General features: G+C 35.4%; 1 protein-coding gene across 5 annotated transcripts in view; it reads left to right on the forward strand.

Moving 5' to 3' along the window:
- Positions 1-26,963, forward strand: part of PDE1C (phosphodiesterase 1C) — a 702,427-nt gene that overhangs the window by 519,557 nt on the left and 155,907 nt on the right. For all 5 annotated transcript variants that reach the window (XM_075212604.1, XM_075212600.1, XM_075212602.1 and 2 more), the window contains one exon: positions 2,802-2,918. In XM_075212604.1, the coding sequence (XP_075068705.1) occupies positions 2,802-2,918 (117 nt within the window). The remainder of the gene's footprint in view (positions 1-2,801; positions 2,919-26,963) is intronic.

The raw sequence follows: 26,963 nt of genomic DNA on the forward strand, positions 1-26,963 counted from the left end.
TCAAAACTAACATATATGTGTAGACAAATTAACATAAATAATATCTAAAATTTTCAATAATTCCATCAAAATTAGGATTTTTAAAAGAAAATTGAAACCTTTTAAAAAATGAACTTAAATTTTCCCTTTTATTAATTTCCTAGGTATCAAAGATTATTTCCAGAATATGAGAATGTAATAATTAGTAGTATAAGTAATTACTTTTTAATTTTTTTATTTTAAAATAATTATGTAAGTAATGACACTTAAAATAACACAATAACGAAAGTATATACAGTGAAAGTAAGGACCCTGTAAATATATAGAGCCGCTGTTCCCTGAAGTTGCATCTCTTGAGTATCTGTTCTACTGTATTACTTCTGCACCATTTGTTAACTATAGAGCCAGTAATAATGGTTTAATAATTTTGTTCTTCAACGATCACAATGTTGCCGAGCCTCACAATGCCTGGCCTGCTACCAGTTTAAAACAGATGAGAACCAAATACTGAAACAGCTGGCTGCACAGATTCTCTAAGCATGGACTGATCTGACCTGACTATTGCCGTAAAGCTCTTTAAAACAGGCAGCATACGCCTCAATAGTTCCTCATTTAGATATGCAAGATACAAACACATTTAGAAATGCAAGATGCAAATAACCTAATTCCATGATCATAACTGCTACTAAGTTTTTTTTTGCAAAATGCATTTTACCATAAACTATATAGAGCATATAGTTTTCTTTACAATAAAATATTTGATGATAAATACCTCCCTCCCCATGGACAAGTAACTTCCAAAACCCATGAAAATCCTTCAGTAACTTTTATTTATCCAGATATCTGTTAATGTCTTGGGACTCCAGCCACCTGTCTAATTTCTGCTTCAGTTCCAATAAAATGGGGCCATTCACATCTTGTATTCTTGTCAAATTTTGCAAGAATGGTTCTTCTTGGTCATCTCAACTCATTGTTGTTACTTGTGTATGCGAATGAGTAATGGCCTTTCCACATCCTACACAAAGAAACACATCTATTCAGTTATTTCAAGATCATTATAAGCTTCCCCACATAATAGTGCAGCATAATGCAACCCAAATGAATAACCTCCCATCAGGCCATACTCCAACCCCCACAGTATTTTCCTTCCATTCTCAGGCCATCTACTCTAAGTTTCTATAGGGTCATAAATTCCTGTTTTGAAGATCTGTCATAACACCTGCATTTAATAATAAATAGTCAAGCCTAGGATGCTAGAAAGATATTCTCTCTATATAACAAGACTGTTTCCTTAACTAATCTGTGCATAGCAGTTTGGCAATCTCCTGCACAACATTATCTCTAACTTGTATCTGGACTTTTAGCTATGCTCATTGGAACTGGGAAAGCATTACTAGTTCCTTGCAAATTCCCTATCACAGAGCCATAATAACAATCCTACTGAATAATGGCTTTTTACCTGGGTAAAATAGTGTTGGTTTAAACTTCTGGCTCACAGCCAGCCTACTCTTAGGTAATATTTTCCTTGATGTAGATAAAAAATGGTAGCTTTAGCGGCATCAATTAGACCAGTGGGGTTACAGTCAATTTTTTTTTCTTCCTTGAAGAAATCAGCCTTCAGTGATCTCACTCCCTTTAAGCATCTGTGTTCTGTTCAAGATATAACATTTATGTTATCTAAAACATAACTTATTTTGTTGTAGTGAGTTTTCATATTTATTCAATTTAACATATCAATGGAGAAGTGGAACTGTGAGCTTCCTGTAGAGGCCTTAGTGGCTAAAAATGTTCAGTTTTCTTATCAAAGTCCCATTGAAGAAGGATACTATAAAAGTATCTTATCATTGTAATTATGCTGCACCGGGCATTATTACACTTAGTAAAATATGTTCTCTCGTTCCTGCTGTAGAAGCTGTGCAGATAATCCTTCAGATGGTGCAGTTTCTATATGCTGTGTGTTTTATGGCCAGATGTTGTTACAACTTTTTCAGATATGGAAGCAGTAGTCCTGTTCCTTCAGATAAAAGGAGGATTCTACAACTTTCTCCCATTAAAATATTATAAAAAGGTGTAAAATTTGAAACATTTGAAAAATTAAAATGTGGACACTAAAGCCTATAATGGTATTAATTTATTTGTTTATTGCCATTTTATTAAATACATTATAAAGCACTAATTATCCAAAATTACATTTTTCAGGCTATACACATATATTTGCAACCAATTTATACATTATGGAGCTCATTTAGAGTCGGACGCAATGTGCTTCTAAAGACGTGTGGGAGTGGGAGTGTGCCGCAGCTTGGTAGGGTATTATGAGTAGCATGCAACCACAGTTGCATCCCACTCATAATACCCTACCGAGTTGCGAGCAGTTCGTGCAGCTAGCTAACTACTTGTCCCACCTAATTCCTGCAGTTTTAGCCCTTTTTTGATGTGTGTTGTGTCTGCGCCTTTCTGCGTCTGGGATTTATTTATGGGATCACACCTTCACAATTCCGCGTTACGCCATTTTCCTTGTACTGAGCCGCAAGCTGTTGCAAGTGTTAATTGCTTCAAAGAAGCAGGCGGATTTGGTGCTTGCTGCACATGCGTGATAGTGTTTTTTTGGTCGATGCACCTAAAACTGACTTTGCGTCCGACTCTAAATGAGGTCCTATGTTGTTAGATGTTAGTAAGAGTAAGGTGGATGCTGAGAGGATTGACTTGTTTGAGACATTTACTGCACTCTATAAATCAGCAATGTGTTTAATATGTATGTTATATAAAGTATATGTGATGAAAGTGTAGAAATAATTATTGTACATGTTGCTCTCTTGCAGAATGTTGACAAGTGGTCCTTTGATGTGTTTGCACTAAATGATTCTAGTGGCGATCATGCACTTAAATTCATCTTTTATGAATTACTCACACGTTATGATTTGATTAACCGCTTCAAGGTGAGTAGCTTCAAATATATTTTCACTGAATCCATAATAACAAACTATTTAATTTAGATTAGATATTCAGTGATATTATAAATCACAACTCATGGTGTCATTTTATATGGATCGCTTCCAAAGTAATTTGCATAACTGTTATTTTAATAAAGTAAATAATTCATAAGAGACATGTATCTGCTACTGATAATATCGCATTGCTAGCAAACAAAAACTAAAGTATATTTACCCTAAACTATAACATAAATACACAGTATTGCTAAAATATAATTCATAAGGCCTATTTGGAAGGTATGTGGATTTAAAGGAACTTTGTGTAAAATAGGAATCACGTGGAGCTATATATTTTTCTATGTTAAAGTATAAGTCCATCCAAAACTAAAAATGAAAGGTAAGATAAAGTCTGGTGTCACCATGATTTAACAGAAACCGTGAAGGCTTCAAACATCTTCTCTAATAGTAAGTAAAGCCATTATAATGCTAACAGTCTTGTGGACGTCTTCCCTTCACCATGAACTTTCTATGCTCGTGAATGTGCTGTTCATAGGAGAAGAGCATTGGCCAAAATTGCAGCCTTTTGAGTCAGACAAGCGCTAGTAGGAGAAACGATTGTGGCAGTGGAACATTTTAGTCTTTTGGGTACCACCAGAGCAGGGAAGCAACAAACAAAAGGCAAGTAGCAATCAGTATTTTAACTTACCTTAGTGAACTTCATCTTAGTTTTCAGCAGTATTCTTCTTTAGTAATGTGGGAAGCAGGATGATGTTGATATGCACACTCAGAAAATGTCAAACTCCTTCATCTGTGGATTCAAAGGTTGACCTTGATTTTGAACCACCAAAACCCAAGATAACAATTTGTTCTTTACATTTGTAATTCACCACTAAAGTCAACCTTAATTCACAGATTTACTACTGCTGCAGACTTCCATAGAAAATGTTGTCCTGTTTTGCACCAAATATGCTTCTTTGGGATATTTACTGTCACTGCACACAGTTCTAATTAATGACTTTTTTTGTCTTAGATATAAATTCTGACAATGCATGTAGGATAATTGTTATCATAAACCTTATCCATATCAAATGTGCAAAATTTATAATAAAGTTACAGATGTTACAAGTTTTTTATATAATGTTACACTGTTATCGTGTTTATAGCATCCTTGTTTAGTTTTAAGTTGCTATTGGTTTTGCTGGAGTAGAATATTGGTACTGTAATTTTCTTTTATTTCTCTTGTTTAAAATTCAAAAACGGGTTACACATTTTTGTTTAGACACTGGGAAACTTGTCAGTTGCCGAATGTTACAAATAACTGTAAGCTACAGCTAAACTACTAAGATAAGCTCTGTATTTAATGTTGCGAATATTTTTAAGGCATTTTTTTAAAACATATCTTAGCATAATGTAAGAAGACTTATGAATTCACTTGAAAGGATGATTTTGAGTTAAGGATGTATTAATCTTGCCGCACCAAAGGTAATATAATTTTAAGGGTATATATACCCTGGAAATTAGTCTGTCATTTACCTTGCTATACTTTGATATGTGTTCACTGCACAGCGACCACAGTTTGGAAACCTGTAAAAATAGACAACATTGATATATTGATATATTTATCAGTTTGCTGATGCATTTCCAATCCCTCTATGCACCATAACAACTTGTCTCTACTTAATATAATAAATGATTCCAAAGTTCAGTATTTGATGACTGTGCAATATGTTGAGGCTTTATGAGATGAGAATATTAATGATAGTGTCTCATACATTTCACTGCAGATTTAGACTATTATACATTAAACTTTACTTTCATTCAATGTAAACTATGTATTTCCAAACAAAGAAACATAAACACATAAACATAGAAACATAGAATTTGATGGCAGATAAGAACCGCTTGGCCCATCTAGTCTGCCCAGTTTTTTAACCTATGGTAATCTCAACCCCTATTTGATTCTTAGTTCTTTGTGAGGATATTCTTATGTCTATCTCAAGAATATTTAAATTGCTCTACTATATTAACCTCTACCATCTCTGATGGGAGGCTATTCCATTTACCCACTACCCTTTCTGTGAAGTAAGAAGTAAGTCCCTCCAGTTTCAGTGCATGTGCTTGTGTTTATCTTCCTTTGAAGAATGTTTCCCTCATGTACCTTGTCACAACTCTTGATATATTTGAAAATTTCTATAATGTCCCCCCTTTCCCTTATCTGCTCCAAACTATACATATTAAGTTCTTTTAGTCTGTCCTGGTAAGTTTTGCCATTTCACCATTTTGCCCTTTTTTGTACAGTCTCTATTTTATTTATATCGTTCTGCAGATATGGCCTCCAGAACTGAGCACAGTATTCTAGATGAAGCCGTAACAATGACCTATACAGTGACATTATTACTTTTACCTTTGTGCTACTGATTCCTCTCCCTATGCAACCAAGCATCTGGCTTACTTTTCTAATTGCTTTGTAAAATTGCTTACCTGCCTTTAAGTCACCTGAAATAGTGACTCCTAGATCCCTATCCTCCGCAGCAATTCCAATTATAGTTCCACTAATGCTATATTTAACCTTTGAGTTTTTGAGACCCATGCATGCTTTTGATTTTTTGTCATTAGACGGTAGTTGCCACTCTCTTGACCAATAGAAACAGAGATCTTTATGTGGAGTTTTCTTCATAATGATTAAAATGATAATGTGCCCGATGCTAAGAATGAAAGGTTGCACCTATAATACCTTTATGTTGCGAGCAAAAATGAGCGGACATTACAACCCAAACAGCACACAAATCGCCTATGGGCACAGTGAAGCTGCTACATGCCAAAATGTAAAATTTCATTTTTATTATATTTACAAAAATCTTTGGGAGAAAATTTCCTACATATATCCACTTTCAGATATACAATATATGTAAATGTACCTCTACCTCTCATAAGTAGGCATGATATCTCCAAATTCTGCACTGTGCAAGCAAAACTTGCTCATTTATTGAACATGGTCTTACTCATAGTTATACCATTATCACATTTATAATAAGAAAAATACAAAGTGTACAATAGTAGTTACAATACATTAATAAAATTAATAATATTGTTGATGTTTTAGCTGGGTGTTTTAAGGTTCCTTCATTATGAATGTTCACTTATTATTGACGCCTGTGTCCAACACAGTTATATATGAAATTTAGATTATACAGGTAATTCCCCAAGTAGTAATACAAATATTTAAATGTTGAGTATACTGTACAGAATTTTGAGTGACTTAATTTTGACAGTCTCTAATTAACTTTAATGTAATCTAACCTTATGTTTCATTTCTCATTTGCACTTCAATGTAAATATATAGACATCCATATATAATAGTATTCTTGTTGCAGAACATTGTCTGCTTCCTACAAAGGTGTTTTTGGCTCGGCTTACAGAGTTTACCATGCACTAGAGGTTCATTGTTTTAGTCTTTGTTTCATAATCCCCGTCCTCCAAGCAAGATACATTTCTCACAATGCAAGAGTGGCCTACTGAAAAGGAGCAGAGTCTGCTGTGATTGGGAATGTGGTATGATATGATACAGACAAAATGTCAGCAGACAAAGGGAAGATGGAGACAACTTCTTAAATTTGTCTGTGGCTAGAGAGAGATAAAATTAAATTATATCTAGTAAATACAATTTGAGTTTGGAGTACAATGTTATTTGGTTTTCAGCAATCCAATAAACAACAAAAATAAAAAAGTCACACTGGACAATTTTACTGTTAAAATAAACTATTACAAAATAATGTGTTAACATGTTTTAAACATCTGAACTAGTATTACATTGTCTCTGGTGCATGGTATTCATAAAAACATACAAAATGTTAGCTCTATCTCATATTTAAATAAATTGCAGTATACTAAACATCATCATTAATAATCCTATAAGTACATAAAGATATTAAATGTCTCCCATTTGCAAAAAGCATCCATGATATTTTTCATTAACAGCATCACCCCTACCCTGTTGGTGTTTATCTAGTTAGATTGTAAGCTCAATGAGCAGGGATTTAAGGAAATTAATTTTAAACAAAAGAATGTAGTCTTGGTACTATTGGCCAAAGTTTGTTCATTGAATTTACTAAGTTTTTCTAATATTGAACATGTTCTTATGTCTATAAAGCTGAATTGCTTGCAAGAAGTGATACCTTTTACTGGATCCCAAAAAATATTACATGGATGCCGCAGTACATATGGTTTACAGTAATTTTAGGTAACGTGGTCCTGATAACCTGTGTGCAACATCATCTATGTGTTTTTGTGTCACTAAAAGTTATCACATTTTGCAAATAATTGTATTAGTCTTTATAGTTTACATCAGCTGTAGACTCTGGTTATCTGGGTCAGAATATGCAGGAGAGATGCACTTGTCCAATCCTTCATTTGACTAGAAGAAATATTGATGAACCACCCTTCTTCCAGTCTATGTCTCTGAAAAACTGAATTACTTAATTGAGGCTATCTGTGTAGCCTGCTCTTATGACCCGGCTACCCATGTAACCCTTTTACAGTAGTTCAGATCAGAACCCTGGACAGCGCAACTCTCAACTCAGCAGTCCTTAAGCTACAGCACTATTCCAACAGAAGAAGTGCAACACTGCCTAGATGGGAATACAACAGTTTACAAATAGGTTTACTGGCTTATTCTCAATCATTCTTATTATATGTCATTATAGAGATTTTAAAAAGGGTTTTTCCAATGATTGATCAATAGCAATGGTAATATGTATAATAAACAAGGCATTTATTTAATACTATGTATTACAAGACAGTATTGCAAAAACCGTTTTCTTAATCACTATTTATTAGTTACAAAAGCTGTCACAGCATATTATTATGGTCATATGATGTGCCTTTTAGTTGTATATTTTTACAAATTTTTGATTGTTGTTTTGTATTTTTTTTAATTTTGATCCAGTTTCGTTCCATTTGCCACCAATGTAAATGTCTTTTTATAATAAGAGATTTAAAGAACAGATAACACCTAACTTTTTTTCCCCACATGAAAGGGACATAATATACATACAGACATTCCTCATATAAACGTAAAAGCATATTAAACTATCAGTCGTGTTTGTTTTATTATTGGTTTATATGCACCTACAATACATTTATCTGAAATATGTTTTGCAAGAATAACATCTTAATTTAATCTAAATTTAAAATGTTAGTTTCTAGTTAGATACCAAAGTAGAGTTTTTTTTTATGTAAGCCCAAGATAAAAATCTATTACTTCCTTTTTAGTTTAAATGTAAGGTTTATTTTTTCTTTATTTTAGTTGTATTGGAGTAATATTGGTTCAATTGCATTTAGTGGTGTTTACATGTTGTGGTTGCTAAAGCTAGTTGTGTGAAATTGTATTATGAGTAGAATACTAGATTCTATTATTGTGATAAAATATATTTGATTAATATTTAATAAAATATTTGTCTATTTTTTAAGCAAAATTTAATATAGAGGACCTGACTCATCTTCAGACGTAAATCCCGTTGCGTGCCATATTTTGTGCAAAATTGCTCTGTGCAGGCTCAGAAACGGACTTTAGGCCAGTAAGCACAGGTGCATGCAATTCACGTTCAAACGTAAATGACACTTCCGACAGTCTATGATTTTAAGGGTGGAGCAGAGGAGGGAAGGGAGGTATGCACTTAGGCAATGTACAGTAAGAATGTTTTAGGGTCGAGCGAAAGTCCATTCATCCGATTCAAACCCTAATCATCTCTGAGGTACGTGATTTTTAGCTGTGTCACTTGCACCAGCTGCATGGCAGGTGTAAGTGCAGACTGATGGTGATGCTGGATACGTACACATGCCAGAACATGTGTTTGCAAGTAAAAGAAACTGTAAAAATGCGTTTTATGTACAGTAGGCATTAATCACATCCTGATATACAGTATGTATTTCATGTAAGAAAAATGACACATTTTTTTAAATGTATTTTTCATTTATGACCCTGTGTCAAGAGGTGTTAATGTATTTAATTTTTTTCTATGCGATCCGATGGGACTTAATATTGCATGTATGCATTCTGTGAATCTTGCAGTGTTCTGTCTGTCTGTACATGGCAAGTACTGTACTGCCAGAGCATACTTATACCGTATTCAAATGGAAACATTTCTTGAGATCCGCTAGTACTTGAATACGGGAGGACATGCGAGCAATTTCTGTCCAATTTAAAAAAAAAAAAGCAAATTGCGTTCAGTTTGCGTTCCTTGATGAATCAGACTCAGAAGTGTAAATGCTTCCATTACAATTCTATTATAGTGTAAATTGAGTTTTACTTAATGGTTCCATAAATCTATGATTGATTTCTTTAGTGAAAGCTGCCATACAAATAATGGCATTGTGTTGTCTTGGCTTGTAGAAAATAAATTCACAACACTTTGATGGGAGATATTTTGCTTTTACTAGGTAACAGTGTCTGCTGAAACATAAGTTACACATAATTACCTAAATAGGGCATAATGGTATATACACAGCATTTTTTTAATCTGACATATAGCCTGGTTTGAAAAAAAGAAAAAGCATTATATCTGTGGGGCCCTTTCCTTAGTTGGGTGTCAGTTACATAACTAATAAAATAAATTCCCTTAAATAGAGAACAGTTCAAGTAATTTGTATATATGATCGTTATGGACGATTATCACATCAAACAATATAAAAAAAAAATCAAATATAACTTTTATTATCATACCCATACAAAATGTATGTAAAAAGCTAAATATTCTAAGATTAAAATAAATGAGTACACAGTGGGTAGGGATTTATTGGGAACGGACATTATGATCAGAATATTAAAGTTTAGAAATGTATCAGACTAAGTTTAACATTAGTATTGGTATTCAAACTGAAGCATTTATAAATAGTGCATCTTTTTAGTAATGATTATTACTAGTGCTATATCACTTACTGAGCTTTACTGCAGAATCGCAGTATAAATACTATAGTACTATTAGTACTCTCAGTATTATTTTATAGCAATTATTTGCATATTGATGTTACTAACATTTGCATTGGCATATATTAGAATATACATGTATCAGACTAGCTTGAATGTCAATATTGGTGTCCTGCATAGAGCATTTATAAATGATGCATCTTATAGTTATAATCAATGTAATAGAAATTACTGAGCTTATAATGCAAAATTGCAGTGTAAAGATTATACCACTGTTGCTCTTCGTAATATTTGTTCACAGTTGTTTGTATATCAATATCCTAAATACTTGCATTGACATATATATAATCATGGTAATCTTAAGAATATCAATGATTACATTCTCAATATTGGTATAATATGTAGCATTATGTAGCATTATGATTGAACTCCAAATCAAAGTTGATGCTATTTTATGTTGCCCTGTCTAATTTACAACTTCAAATCATATACCAGCTAATCAGTTTGTTAATGTTTCTTTGGGGTACTCTCAGAAATATTCATCCCTCTTTCATATGTTTCAGACTTTATAATGTAATACTAATGAGATACAGGTACCTGAAATTCTGTTAATAAAGTCTATTTATATTTATCAGATACAATCAAAATTTAAAAGGAGTTTATTAACAGAATTTCAGATAATATGGGGTATTTTGAAATAACAGTGGTGTTATCTAGTGAGGAGGGTTCCTTTATCAATTCCGTATCCTGGTTTGACAATAAATCTACCTGTGTGCATTAGCTCTTCTGTTTTCAATAGCTAGCAATTTGAGAAATTTCAGTGTACAAATAAGCTAACAAGTATTTGTGTGCTACATGAAAAACAGCCAGTATTTTCCATATGTGCAGAATAATAAACTAGTTTGCACCCCTTGCATTGCAACATGGTTTTGCCCAGGAAATTTGAGTAAGGAAACTCACTTCATTTTTTGCTTAACTTTCATTAATGAATCAGGCCCATTGTCCTAATCCTACATTTGGTCTCAATATTTTTCTTGTTTTGCCAGTGGAATGTGATCTTAAGTGTTCCCAGGCCTATCCTAATCACACCAATAATAGAATGAGTGAATTGCCATTGTGCCAGCTCTATTTAAAAATTGATAATTAAGCAAAATATGAATGTACTAACAGAGTGCAGTGTGCATTCGGAATGAAACGGCTTGTTCCATCACAAAACTTGATTCACACAAAATTCTACTATAATTGTTATCTCTAGGATTGATGTTCCCTTTCTGTATTTGGTGTTCATAAAAATCTGGTGTGTACACTAAGAATATGATTAATACATTATTACCTGAGAGATAGAACTGTGCTGACAGTCAAGGACTACTGAGAAAGTTCGATTTGTTACATTTTGCAAAAGTATGGTTTATTTACAGTTTCCCCTTAATAGCAATATTTGGACCACAGCAACCCATGTTTTTTATGAATATTTTATTGATCCGTTTTTCCATAGTGTATTTTAAGTTATAAAGCATTTCAAGCTTTGAAGACTATTCATGTTCACTTGAAAAGTATAGTATGTGACACAATAAATTCAATGTTTTTTTAGGCCAATGTCACAGAAATACAAGGAGACTTATAATATCCAGAATAGTTTAACGTAGGGGGTGCAATGTTCCTTACAGTAAGCAAACTTTTCTAAACACTGAAGCGATGACAACTGATGCAGATATTATTAGCAGGAGTTTATAATTATATTTGCATCACTTGTGTATTCAGGGGCAGGCTGGGCCGGGGGGGGGGGGCGCTCTTTCTCACCGCTGTTAGGACCGGCCCCCTAGATGTTCTATTGCTAGATTATTAACGGCGGCCACATCACATGCGATGCGGCCGCGTCAGCGCACAGACGGCCGCATCACGACACGCGATGCGGCCGCGTCATCAATGTGCGCCCCCCGGGCTGAAATCTGCCAGCCCGCGCCTGTGTGTATTGTATATAGTGTGCAACAGTCAAGGGTGAAAAATTATTTGGATTTTCAACATCAAGGGGCATTATCAGAGGTGCATGGTGTTATGGGCAGAAATACAACTACTATGGAGAAAGCTTTACTGATCTACCAGCACACACTTAATCTTGTCTCTTATTGAGGAACACGCCAGTGACAAATATGAGATATAAGGTTAGTTAAGTAAGCCAAATTATTTTGTTTTTTATTTATTTTTTCATTAAAATAAAAATCAATAATTCCATTTGTGGGGCTTGGGTACTATTATCATGCTGATTTAGAAGTGTTGAAATCAGATGACCTACAAGGAATACAGAAGCCAGGAGCAAGGTGCAAAAGGACTTAATAGAATAAATCACATTTGGTACCATATAGTAGATATAGCTATCAAGTTGTAAGAACTGTCAGTTCTGGTAAGAATTAAGTAGAAAAAAATCAGGCTATAAAGGTTCACTAAGCACAAGCTGGAACAAGTTACAATACTAGCGCAATGTAAAAAAAATGTGGCTATGTAAGGGCAAATATTAAAGCAAGCAAGATGTCATCCAGTAAAGCAGCATTGGCCATTTTGGCTGAGGGCAATGTTCAAGAATAAGCAGTTACATCTGGTCATAGGAAAACATCTAAACAAACTAATAATGTTACATGAGGCCCCTTATAGTTAGTAGTTAAAAAAACATATTAAAGTTATATCCTGAAAGGTGCAGGGAGAGCTTGTGTAGCAAAATAGGCAGCCTTAAATGGCATCTGGGCCAGGAACAGTCACCTACATCCACTGCCACAAAATTACTATAGAATTCAAACAAATATTTTGCAAATAAGTATTTAATAAAAAAAAGTTTGAGATTTTGAGATTTTTTATTTTAATATTGGTCACACGGCTAAGAAACTGTCAACAATTTTGCCTGAAGCCCACATGAGCATGCACCGGACTCCATGAATGATCATAAGTGGAAAACGGGGGCCGCAGGAGACTGGACCGCCGTACCATTACCCTCAAATTTTGCTATGGGACAAAGTGATTTAGTGTTCCATTCAAAGTCTTAATGTTTGCTGGATTTTAAAATTTAGGATATGCACATGGTATTTTTGGTGTGAAAAGAGATGGCTGTCTTTTTTTTTTAATATACTTCTGGACTAATTGAGCTGGTGGAGCTTCAGGCTCATTTATCAATGGAGACCAATCTGATTTTGCTCTCCAAAAAGTGTTAATTTGGGTTAATTTTCAGGTTGCTGATGGGCAAAACAGAATCAGTCAACTTTACAGATAAGCAATAGAAAAAATGGTTACTATGTAATTTTTGGGGAACAAAAAAGTAACAATAGCTCTAGTAAACCATTGCTCAATATTTTGGGAAAATTCATGTTATTGTTCTAAATAGAGGCCAATCAAAGCAGTTCAATGGTGAAAATAACATCAACTGCACAAGGGCTTTAGTCTAGCACTATTGTAAATTATTTAGGAAACAAGCAAACTATTTATTAAATAGTAATGCGTTATGTGTAACTATAATGGAGAAACAGTAGAAACAAATCATGACAGAAACTGTCTGTGCTAGTACAAGTGAGTCTAGGAAATGAAACCAAATATTTATTTGTTAGGGACAATTAATATATCTCAGATCATATAAAGTATATGTATAGTTTGTTAACCTCATACAAGTAGCAAACAAAAGTATGTAACCACAAACTCATAATCAAATAATACATTAGTATGCTAGTTTCCAGAAATGTAATTCACATACTCTCATTACTTTTCAGGGTATTTAATTATGTTTAGTTCATCTTTTAATTCCACTTAGTGTATCTAACAAAGCCTTTACTTGAAGCACAGCAGTTAATTCACTATGGGAAACAAACTCAGATAAGTCAGGATTATGTAAGTCTCGCAATTAATCAGTTTTTCCTTAGCTTTCACATATCTGGAAATACATGGTATAATTGAAAATCATTAAAACAACACACTTGGAAATCCAATTTGGATAAATAAAGTTGTTTGGGAATATGGTCAGCCACATTAACTGAACCGCAAAGTGTCTTTCCTTTTATTTTCTAGTTTTCATGTGCCTGTTGGGTTCATTTTCCAATCAGATTTCAGCATACAGAAAAAATCTTTTGGTTGGCTTCACACTTTAAAATGACAAAATTAGGTGACATGATTTGCATGTGCATAATCACCTTAAGAAATTATAGAGCAAAGCAAACTCCCATGATAATGGACATACCATGATATGAGTCTTTTTAAAAAGACAACAATACATTACTATTTACAAGGCATTTTAATTAATCAGTGACTTATATCAGCCACACATATGTCAATTCTGTTACTCGGATTAAATTCCAATCAATTGGATCAATTTTCATTATGGTCACACATGCGGGTAGCAAATTATGGACACATCTGGCTACTCAGACTCGCACCCTGCCTCAAATGTTTTAAACACTCCCTCAAAATTCACCTTTTCACACTTGCCTACCTGGCTCCATCCTAAGACAATTCCCACCGGCCCATTTCACTCCACCTCTATCATTTCCATTTACTACCCTAATTCTCTTAATGTTAACTGACACAAGTTTGGCCCTCCTTACCTCCTAGCGCCTCATCCTCTTTGTAATGTTTCATTTTTTCTACTGGTGTCCTCTTATGTAGTTGCTTTCTCTTTAGTCTCTTGTATTGAATTTTACTGATACAATTGCTTATCTTGGTCATTACCTATCTGTATTTTGTTCAGTTTATTCTTTGTTGATTGTGCGGTGCTGCAGATTCTGTGGTGCCACATAAATAAAGATGATGATGATGATTCATTGACTCTAGACAAGTGAACTGATCGTTCTGTACGCCCTTCATCATCAACATCATCAACATTTATTTATATAGCGCTAGCACATTCCGTAGCACTTTACATTTGGGAACAGAAATAAAACAATACTAGGTAATATTAGGTGATACATACATACATACGAATAAAGAAGGCTCTGCTCGCAAGCTTACAATCTATGGGACAATGGTTTGATACACAAGGGTAAGTGCTACATCATATTGATATTTGTCCAGATAGAATGCAAAGGTTACAAAGTATTTAGTGGGATGTATGATCAGTCACACAACTATGTTGGTCAGAAGGTTGTTGTGTTAACTGTGTAGAGGGTGGTAATAGGGTAACCTAGTGAGATTAAGAGGGTAGTAGAGGAATATTATAAGGTGAAGAGGTGGGTTTTCAGAGAACGCTTGAAGGCTTGAAGACTAGAGGAAAAGTCTTGTGGTGCGAGGTAGTGAATTCCATAAAGTGGGTGCAGCCCAAAAAAGTCCTGCAACCGAGAATGGGAGGAAGTGATGAGAGTGGAAGAGAGACGCAGATCTTATGCAGAACGGAGGTGTCGAGTTGGGAGATATTTTGAGACAAGTGAGGAGATGTATGTTAGTGCGATTTTGTTGATGTCCTTGTATGTTAGTAGCACCCTTCTGCTGACTAGTCACATAGGCTAAAAACATGGCATGCTTGTTATTTTGGTGTGAAACATGCATGGACAATTGACTAATGTGCTGATATCAGCACTGATATTGGTTAGGACATGAAAGTGAGTGAGTAAATGAAATGACACTTGCAGATTTTGTCTGTCCACTGTATCCTTTATGACCAAAGGGCAGTATGATCTTTTTTTTGAGCATTTGCCGACCACTGTACAGTATGTGGCCCTGTCCTCGCAAAGAAAATTCAGTTCAGTCAGTTAAGGTATAATTCAATAAAATGGAAAATTAATTTGACCAGTGATCTCCATTAATGCATGTGTGAGGTTATCAGCCTGTAAATGGATGGTGCGCGTTTGGAACTTGTATGTTGCATCAGTTCCACAACCTTATGTTCAATGTACATTATTATAATTGTTTATATAGCACAACCACATTATGCAGTGCTTCAAAGAGAATATCTAACCATTCACATAGGTCCCTGCCCCATTGGAGCTTACAGTCTAAATTCTCTACCATACAAACACACACACAGACACTAGGTCCCATTTTGCCAATTAACCTGTGGGAGGAATACAGAGCACTTAGAGAAAACTTACACAAACACTGGGAGAACATACAAACTTTACTCTGAAAAGTGCTCTTATGAGAATCAAATCCATGGCCCCAGTGTTATGAGGCTGCAGTTTTAACAACTGTGCTCCATGCTGAGATCTGTCTGTTGACCCAATCACTGAATGATGGGATCTGTGCATTTAGGGGATCAAATTAGTCACAGTTTTCGACAATCAGTAATTGGGTGGCACACTCTTATCACAGCATGTATTATCTACATAAAGTTGTATAATTGAGACATAATACACATTTAATTTACAGTGAAACCTCTATTTACATTTATCAAGAAACAGGTAAAAATGGTATAAAATGCAGGAAAATATAAAAATGAGGAAAAAGTCTAAAACACCCAAACCTTAAAGCAAAAAAAATACACAAGCATGCACAGTTATTTTCAACTGACCTTATAAAACTGACAGCATACATAGCCATTAAACACTCACTCCGCTACATTGACACTACACACACAGAAAGCACTCATCCAGGAGCACTGACATTATACATAGAGACAGAATGTACCAAACACTTATGATAAAAAAAAATCACCTTATCACAATCACACCACCTACAATCGACCATTGCAATGACACCACATACACATGCCCAACAGATACACAGAGAACACTCACTCCCATCTCAGTACACCACAGAATATAGTATATAGGCACATTTCATATAAGTGCCTCAGAGACCACTGCCTCTATATGTAACTATGTTCATATGCTAAATGAAGAAAGGTAGAGATATGCATTTCTGACACAATGTTCACATGCTGTACAGGCTGTGTTCATTGAATGGGAGTTCTACTCATCACATTAAAACATGTCACAAAACATCACTGAACTGAAAATAAATACAATAAGCTCTGACACCCTAATGTAACAAGTTTAAGAACTGAAATGAGAGACAAGACAGAGATTGAGTAATGAAGACAAAGAAGACTGAATGGAGAGGGACAGTGAACTAACTGTAACTTCTATTTTACATGATACATTGACATTTCAGTAACCTGGATCTGACAAACTTTAAATTCCCTCAATTTAATGACTACCACACTGAGACTTCTGGACTTTCTTCTTCCTATATTCTATAGAAAATGCTGTTCTTCTTCTCATATACTTTAACAATTATAACAGTCATGTGAAAAGGTATCTCAACTGCATAAATCCTACATGCGATCTTCTAAGTAGACATTGGTTTATCTTTTTAATAACAATAAGTACCTATAAGCTCATTAATAATTACATATCAATTACTTCCTAACAGCATTATATATCTATTTGTATTGATACAACTAGTAATACATAAAAATATCAAGCCATAGTTTATAAAAGTCTAGTTCTCATCCCTTGTACAATACAGTCCTAATGACACAAATAATATCAATTCTAGTGATTTAAGAAAAAAGGCTCCGTGGCCTCATTTCTTTTGGGATTTATTCTTGGATTTGCCCTCATTATAAGCAACAAATACTTTACCATCTGGTCACTTGGAAATAATTTTATGGACAGGACTGCTAAACTGTGCAACAGTGAGTTATGTCAGAAAAAAGCCTGAAGGTTTTCATCACACTGCACAAATGGGAATTAATAAGTTCACAGTTCTTTGAATCACTATTGTTGTCTTTTTACAACAACTGTTCACGAAAAGACTTCAAACGACACTCACTAAAACACAAATCAATATTTTTGTAATAGGATGTCATCTCCCACATTTGCTATTCTTAAAATTATATGTGTTAGACATACTGCCTATAGCTTTTGTCACACAAGTAACAAACTGTATTCTGTGTTTTGTGGATGTAGCATGAAAAAATAAAAGAAATTCTATGGAAACACCAACAACACATTCAATTTTGAAATGTAATGTCAACTGTCGTTTCGGGCTGCAAAAAGTATGGAGATTGTAGGGCAAAAGTATGATAATATTTAGTTCTAGTTTCTTGCAGATAGGGCTGGTGCTACAACTAGCTAAACTTAGGCGTTCAACTAGGGCACCATGACTTAGGGGGCACCTAAAACGCTGAATAAGTGACACAATATCAAGCATACTATATATTTATATGCGCTATGGTGCCCTCATACTCAGCGCTGGTGTTTGACATGGAGGGGCAGCAGCCCACAGCTTCTTAGGTGTGAAGCTGCCGTCTGCCGCTGTTCCTTCATGTTGGTAGTGGGCATGGATTGTGGTGCTGGACTATGATGTCACAACAGTGACCCACAATCCTATGAAGAGAAGATGCTTCTCCCTCTCCACACAAGGTAAATAAAAGGTCGGGCAGGCAACCGAGGGAAGAAGGGTCCAGGCCAACTTGTACACAGTATAATTAATCTTAATGAAACAAAACAACAACATACAGTACTTTAAAGACCATTAGAATCAGAAAAATTTTGAAAATGTAATTTTCAATGCAAGTGATTCAACATGTTGCTTGAGATGACAATGACTTGACACACCTCTCCTGCATAGGGACAGGTGAGTCTGCAGGGGAAAGCTGCCTATAAGGTTAAGCTCTTGCAGACCAAGAACCCTAAGTTTAACACACACATGTGCAGAATAGGGTCTAGTGGGGTAATTAGTCCAAAGGGAGGTGATTTGTGTATTGAAGTCTGAGTTGTTCCCAATTTCTAATACTTTTCTCTTCAGACAAGTCAAAAACAATATCAATGCACCATCAGCCTTCTGAAAGTTTTAATAATTATTTCCACAAGTAGCCTCCACATGTCTTTTTGATCACATGTCAGTTGACGTACATTTTTCGCGCATATACGATGAAGTCAATAACCACACGTATTCTCTCCTGTGATGTTTGTAGCTAACTAATTACATCAACCTTATTTAAATAATGGCTTTCAATTTCTTTGCTTAGATGTGCTTTGTCTGACTTCTTCAAAAATCCATCACACGTTTGGTAGTAAGATGTGGAAGTAATTTCAGTAATGCCTCTATAGCTAAACCTCTGGAAATTTACTTCTTTGACCAAAGAGCATCATCATCATCATCATCATCATCTTCATTTATTTATATATATAGCGCCACTGATTCCGCAGCGCTGTACAGAGAACTCATTCACATCAGTCCCTGCCCCATTGGAGCTTACAGTCTAAATTCCCTAACAACTTTTTTTTTTTTATAGCAGCAATTAACCTACCAGTATGTTTTTGGAGTGTGGGAGGAAACCGGAGCACCCGGAGGAAACCCACACAAATACAGGGGGAACATACAAAATCCACACAGATAAGGCCATGGTCGGGAATTGAACTCATGACCCCAGTGCTGTGAGGCAGAAGTGCTAACCTCTGAGCCACTGTGCTCCTTTCTTGGAGTGCAGACTCAGTTACTGATTTGTCTTTCTTCTTTTTGGGAAATTCCTTGTGTATAGGATCTGAGATATCTTTGGATTTTTCAGTAAGCCTTTCTTTAAGAAAAGTTTTGTAGCTGTTTTCTCGTATATGAAGTAAGTAATCAGCTACTAGTAAATGAGTTTTCATTCCAGTTATGAGGTTTGATATCTCATAACTCTCATCTGTCGAGAAAGGAATTTCCTTGATCAAGCACAAACGTTTTATACTTGAAATACTCTGTTGGACTTGAATTGCTATAGACTTGGTAAACTCGTGATGAAGAGCAAATTAATCATCTTCATCTAGACCACAAAGGGACTAAAGTCATTAAAGAGAGCAATGCAAAAAAAGAGTAAATGTGATGCTGGACAAAACCATGTTACAATGCAAGGGGTGCAAATTAATTTATTATTTTGCACATAAAGAAAATACTGACTTTTTTGTCATGTAGCACACAAATAATTCATAACTTTATTCTTACACTGAAATGTAAAGTTGATCTAGGACATGCTCTACCCAACTATAAATCTGTTCCCACATTTACCACCCCCTTCAATGCAACATGGTTTTGCCAATGTACAAAGTTACTCATTTATATTTGCTTTGCTCTCCTTAATGACCCAGGACCAAAATGTTCTTAAAAAATGTGTAAGGCTTTTTTTCTCATTGTTTATAATATCGTGCTTTGTTACGGCTTCTTTTCGTCTCATAATGCCGATTATGCCTCCAGATCTCTTTTGCTGGCTTATTGTAGTGTTTCTCTAGAGCTTGAACCAAGACAGCACTGGTAAATATATTGCTAGTATGTTGAACCATGAAATGACCATTATTTAAGTCATTATAAATCATAAGGTGCACTTCTTCCAGCTTCAAGCAATCATTGTAGTATAGAGTGCACCATTGCGCATAATTTGTTCTATCAAATTAGAAGAAAAGTAGCAAACACTCTCTTATACTGCATACATGCAGGTTCCAGTTATTTTCTCTGTCAGCACAGATTAGATCTCGTAGAAGAGGTGCAAATGTAGAGATATTTTTATCCATTTTTATCTTTTTCAAATACAACTAAAAATTGCCTGAAACAGAAACAAAATTTCCACTAGTCTGAACATGTAACCAACTACTTTTTAAACTCTATACCTAGTAGAACTCGTCAACACAATCAGAACTTCTGCCTCTCAAACTTCCAAAACTTTCCTAGCTGCTACATTAAACACTATTTATCCAATTGTGATGGGTCAAGCACCTCGATTGCTAATATATTAACCCTTTTCTGCAGTACAGAAAAGGTTAATATAATGAACACTTAAAAGACACAACATAAACAATAATAGTAAATCTATTATAAATCAGGAATGATGACATTTAATATATTGACTTCACTGAAAACAATGAGAAAGTACAATCAATTATATATGTATACCTAATACAATGAAAAAGTATTAAAATCAGTCCATCAGAAAAAAGTATTCATATAATATCACAAAATAACATTACCAAAAAAATATATACAGTAATACATTATACAATTATGGAAATCACACAAAATCACATTAATAACAAATAATACTACCATGTAAATATTATTATCATATAATACATCTGCATACATAAAAATGTATCACAAGTAATTTTTTTGTTAAGTAATTCATATAGAAAAATAAACCAATAGATAGAACATACATTAACAATATATAAAATTAAAAAAATATTAGGAAATTAAAAAAGAAACAGTATCAATGTATTCAGTAAAACCAAATGGTACATGTGTATTAAGTTGGAAGATCCTGTAATATTCTCTTTTGTATATCTTTAATTCCCCCTCTAATTCCTAATGTAACATGCTGTGTCACTTTAGATTTAAAGGTAGTTGGATCTTTATTCTTTTTATTTAAAAGTGTCATGAGACACTATGGTTTGAGAACTCACTCTTAATATTTCTATGATGCTCATGAATCCTGATTTTAAATTGCCTCTTGGTTTTGTCTGTGTAAGTTAACCCACACCAACACTGCATTATATAAATTACAAACTAGTATTGTAATTACAAAAAATATTATAATGAATTAAACTAATTAAGTATGTTTCATCCATTGGCATGTCAAAGGTTTCATAGGCTAAAACCTACCTACAAGAAGTGTTTATACTATTAGTTGATAGTTATACTTAAATTAAGCTCACAGGTAATATTTTCAGAGGTTAGCTGCATTATTGCATAATGGCTGAAGGGAAGAGATTATAACCACGGACAAGTTACATTATATTAACAGTACATTCTCCATTCTTCATATTTTTACCTTTTTACCCCAAACTTCACAAGACTTTACACTCTTCTCTGGATAGACCCATCATTTTGTAATTAATTGTTTAACAGCTAATTCATTTTATTTTTTAATATTCATCTAGAGCTATTTTTTACAAGGTTGACTTGATAAATATTCAACTTTTATTTCACAATCTTTAGAAAATTTTACATAGGAGGACATGTTCCTATAGGTTACTATTAATATACAAGCATTGTACACATCTATTGAACAACAAGGGGGTGTCATCATTAAGTCTCAGATAAATTGAGTGATTCTTTCACTGTTGTAATGATCAAGTTTTTATTAGACTCCATTCAGTTGATTCTTTTTTGTTTGACAATTAACATTTATTGCAGAATTGGGTACAGCTATGGGTACTAAACTTGCACAAAGTTATGCACAATGATTTCCCCATTTCATTTTTTTTCTATAAATTATTTATAAATGATTTATTGATAATTTTGAAGGGTATGGAGGCAGAGATTCATACATGTTTTTGAGTTATCTGAATAAAAATAATTGTAACCTTAAATTGTGTTATTAAGTTTGCAAAACAATAATATTTTGTTAGATTTACAAATAGAGACTAATAACACCAGTTGTATCAATATTAGTAACTTTTTTAAAAGTGTAAATGCTATAAGCATTTTATTATATTCCAATTGCCATCTTTAATATTGGAAAAGTAATATTTCTAGTTTTAGATTAAGCTATATGTGTAGTTTACAGGCTTTAAACTAACAACATTTAGAGATTCTATTCTATAGGTCTATGGAAAGATGATATGGAAGTATATGGTTTCAGAATCCATCAAATAAACCATGCAAATTACCGCCCCATCTCTCAGGTCCCATGCCCCTCCAAGCTTCTCGAGAGAATTGCTTACACTCGCCTCACACACTTTCTTACAGCAAACAATCTATTGGATTCTCTTCAGTCAGACCTTCGCTCTCAACACTCCACAGAGACTACGCTGACCAAGGTTGTCAATGATTTGATCACAGCAAAAAGGAAAAACCATTACTCTCTTCTAATTCTCCTGGATCTCTCTGCTGCATTTGACACTGCTGACCACACTCTCCTCATACAAACACTACAATTGTACCGCAAAGCTCAGTCCTAGGTCCTCTGCTCTTCTCTATCTACACCACTTCTCTTGGAAAACTAATAAGCTCCTTTGGATTTCAGTATAATCTCTACGTGGATGATACACAAATCTATCCTCTCCTGATCTTTCACCATCTGTGTTGTCCCGCGTTACTGACTGTCTTTCTGCCATTTCATCTTGGATGTCTTCTCGCCAACTCAAACTCAATCTTTCAAAAACTGACTTAATAATATTCCCTCCCAAAAACAGAAACTTCCTGCCTGACATTTCTATTTCTGTTGATAACATGATCATAAATCCCACCCCGTAAGCTCGCTGTCTAGGTGTAATCCTTGACTCGCAACTATCATTTATTCCCCACATCAACTCCATATCTAAATCATGTTACATACATCTATAGAACATTTCCAGAATACACACATATCTCACACAAGACACCGCAAAAACCTTAATTCATGCACTCGTCATCTCCCGCATCGACTATTGCAATTCCCTCCTTACTGGTCTTCCCAAAGTCAGACTTGAACCACTATAATCTATTATGCACGCAGCGGCTAGATTGATTTTCCTTGCAAACCGTTCATCCTCTGCTGAGTCACTCTGTCAGTTTCTACATTGCTTGCCTGTATTTCAACGAATCTAGTATAAAATTCTTCTACTAACATACAAGGCCGTCAACAAAATTGCACCGACATACATTTCCTCACTTGTCTCAAAATATCTCCCAACTCGACACCTCCGTTCTGCACAAGATCTGCGTCTCTCTTCCACTCTCATCACATTCTCCCATTCTCGGTTACAGGACTTTTTTTCGGGCTGCACCCACTTTGTGGAATTCCCTCCCTCGCACAGTAAAACGTTTCTCTAGTCTCCAAACCTTCAAGCGTTCTCTGAAAACCCACCTCTTCAGACAAGCTTATGATATTCCTCAACCACCATCTTAATCTCCCCTATTACCACCCTCTCTACACAGCTAACACAAGACAACAACCCTCTGACCAACATTGGTACACACACAGCCCACTCAGTACTTTTACTTTTGCATTCTAGCTGGTGCAGTGTGCAATATGATGTAGCACATGCCCTTGTGTATCAAGCTCCCATTGTCCCATAGATTGTAAGCTTGCGAGCAGGGTTCTCTTACCTCTCTGTCTGTATGTATTACCCAGTATTGTTTTATTAATGTTTGTTTCCACTTGTAAAGCGCTACGTAATTTTCTGGCGCTACATAAATAAATGTTGAAGATGATGATTAAAAAACTGCATTTCTACATTTGTAATCTGTATATTTGAATAGGGGTGTGGGTTAACTTGTTTGCAATACCTAGTAACAATTGAAAGCATGGGGTCTCACAATGCTTTTTTCATATATGTAATAAGGATCCAGTTGAGTTCAAAGAGACAAATTATTTTACATTAGGAACTGGATGGGTTAATAGGAAATTAAGGTTACCCAATAGACAATCTTATTGGATCTTCAAGTTCAATACACTTGTACCATTCAGTTTAAATTAAGACTTATATTTAGAGATGCTCACTGACCCCTGTGTTTTGGTTTTGGTTTTGGTTTTGGATCTGGATTACCGTCGTGTTTTAGTTTTGCCAAACCGTCATTGCGTGTTTTGGTTTTGGTTTTGGTTTTGTTTTGCTATTTTGTTTAAAAATCAATGTTTTTGGGCCTAAAATAACCAAATTCAGTGCTCCACCTTTTTCTTGCATAAGTAATGCAATTGTAAAGCTAATAAATTATCCAAAAAACAGTTTAATTCCTGGTAGGCCTTAATTAAATCGACACACAAACCAGATTGTTTTCCTCTCCATCTATGAATATTGGCAATGCAGCCATCGTCTTTGGATGTATATTACACCCTACCCTTATACTTAAATATGTAAAGGCAGTTTGGTTTCTGTCTCTCTAGGCACCCCTCCAGTTGTAGAAAATACAAAAAAATTCAGCCGTTATAGACTGTACAATATTAATAGAAAGGGACAAAGGCAGTTTGGTTTCTGTCTCTCTAGGCCCCCATCCACTTGTATAAAATACCCAAAAATTCAGCCGTTATAGACTGTACAATATTAATTGAAATGGAGAAAGCCAGTTTGGGGTCACTCTGTGTATGACACTCTACCCTTAAGGAGAAATTGACCAAACAACAGCCTTTCAAGACGTTACGTGATATGGAAATGCCCCAAGTCCCTTTCCTCTTTGGGGGTAGATTGCACCCTACACTTACATAGAAAGTTTTAAAAATATGTTATCGTCATTATCTGGAGCTTCATCCTCACCCTCATCAGTGTGTACGTCATCATCACAGACTATCAATTTATCGCCGCTTGAATCCGCTATTAGAGAACAGTCAGTGCTTGGATGTCTTGGATGGTGAAGGTCTTCCTCGTGGAAGATGTAGTTCATTTTTATAAACATAATTTTCTCCACACTTTTGGGAAGTAACCTTCTACGGCGATCACTGACTAAGTTCCCTGCTGTGCTGAACACTTGTTCAGAGTACACACTGGAGGGTGGGCAGCTTAAGTATTGCAAAGCAAGTTTGTACATGGGTTTCCAAATGGCCTGCTTTTCCTCCCAGTAAGGAAAGGGACTGTCTGACATTTCCATATCAATAACCTCTTGAAAATAATCCTCCACCAACCTTTGCATGTTTATACTCGTATTAGATGGAGTTATGGGCAAGGTCACATATTTTTTAGAAAAATCCTTCAAACCAGCCCAGATGTTAAACTGTTCTGGTCTGCCCTCTGCGTCTTCCTTGCTTCTTTTTTGAAAATTCAATTTTTTATGAGCAGCAGCTGCTTGAGAAACTGAAGGAGGACACGTCGGCAGGCCAAGGCCCAGTTTAGCGGACAACTTGCTGAGCAATAGCTACTTGCAAAAGTTCACATCTCGTTCATTTTGAAGCACAGACTCAATGTAGGTCTTAAACCTTGGATCAAGCACAGTGGCCAAAACGTACTGATCCGAGTTCAAGATCTTAATAACTCGAGGATCATTGTGAAGCGAATTAAGTACTTGATCAACAAGGCCAACATACTTTGCGGAATTGCTTGCTTTCATCTCCTCCGTCAGTTTCTCAAGCTGCTTTTCCAATAGTATAATTAAAGGAATGACTTGGCTCAAATTAGCACAATCTGCTCTCACTTCACACGTCACAACTTCAAATGGTTTCAGCACCTTGCACAGCACTGAAAGGATTCCCTAATGTGCAAGAGTGAAATACATCCCCCCTCCTTTCCCAATGTCACCACCTAGTTACCACCTCTTGTTTAAGTTGGTGGCAGGGCAAGTTAAACTGCTCTTGGAGCTGCTGCAATCTCCTACATGCTGTGGTAGAATGCCTGAAATGGCCTGAAATCTTAGGGGCCACCGAAAGCATCTCCTGCACCTCACTGTTATTTTGTAGGAAGCTCTGCACTACCACGTTGATGGTGTGAGCAAAACAGGGAATGTGCTGGAAATCACCCAGCTGTAATGCTCGCACTATATTGTTGGCGTTATCAGAAATGACATATCCTGGGGAGAGTCCAAGTGGTATAAGCCATGTATCAATCACATCTCTTAGTTTGCTTAACAAATTGTCAGCTGTATGCCTGTTAGTGAAGCCTGTGATACAAAGAGTGGCCTACCTGTGACAAATGTTACATAGTGCTGTACATGCTGCTGCTGTTCCTGCTGGTGAAGGTGAATGACCAACCCAGTGGGCTGTCACATATATAGTCTTATATATATATATAGTCTTTGGTTTGACCACTTCCACTTGTCCACATATCTGTGGTTAAGTGGACAGTGGGCAGAATGGCATTTTTCAGCGCAATCTCTACATTTGTACACACTTTTTGGTAGAGTTGTGGAATAGCTTTACGGTAAAAATGGTGTTGCGATGGAATTCTGTAACGCAGACACAAAACCTCAATTAACTGTGAAAAACCAGCTGCATTTATTGTGGATATTGAACGCAGATCTAACACTAACATGGCAGCCATGGCGTCTGTGATTCGCTTGGCAACTGGGTGACTGCTGTCATATTTGCTTACCATATCAAATGATTGTTTCACAGTTAATTGTTGAAATGTAGGACTGCTTTTTTTCTTGGCCTTCCTCTGGGCTGACGATTTACCCCCAGCAGCAGCAGTGGGACTAACGCTTTCTTCAGAGGAATCAATAATAGTGCAGGAGTCATCCAGCCTTAATAAGTGGGATGCAGGGCTAACTCCGAGCGCTACTGAGGATATTGATGAGGATGGTGTGGTGGGTGTGTTTTGTAGTCGTCGGGATGTCGA

The sequence above is a fragment of the Mixophyes fleayi genome, chromosome 5 (genome assembly GCF_038048845.1).
Source record: "Mixophyes fleayi isolate aMixFle1 chromosome 5, aMixFle1.hap1, whole genome shotgun sequence".
NCBI lineage: Eukaryota > Metazoa > Chordata > Amphibia > Anura > Limnodynastidae > Mixophyes > Mixophyes fleayi.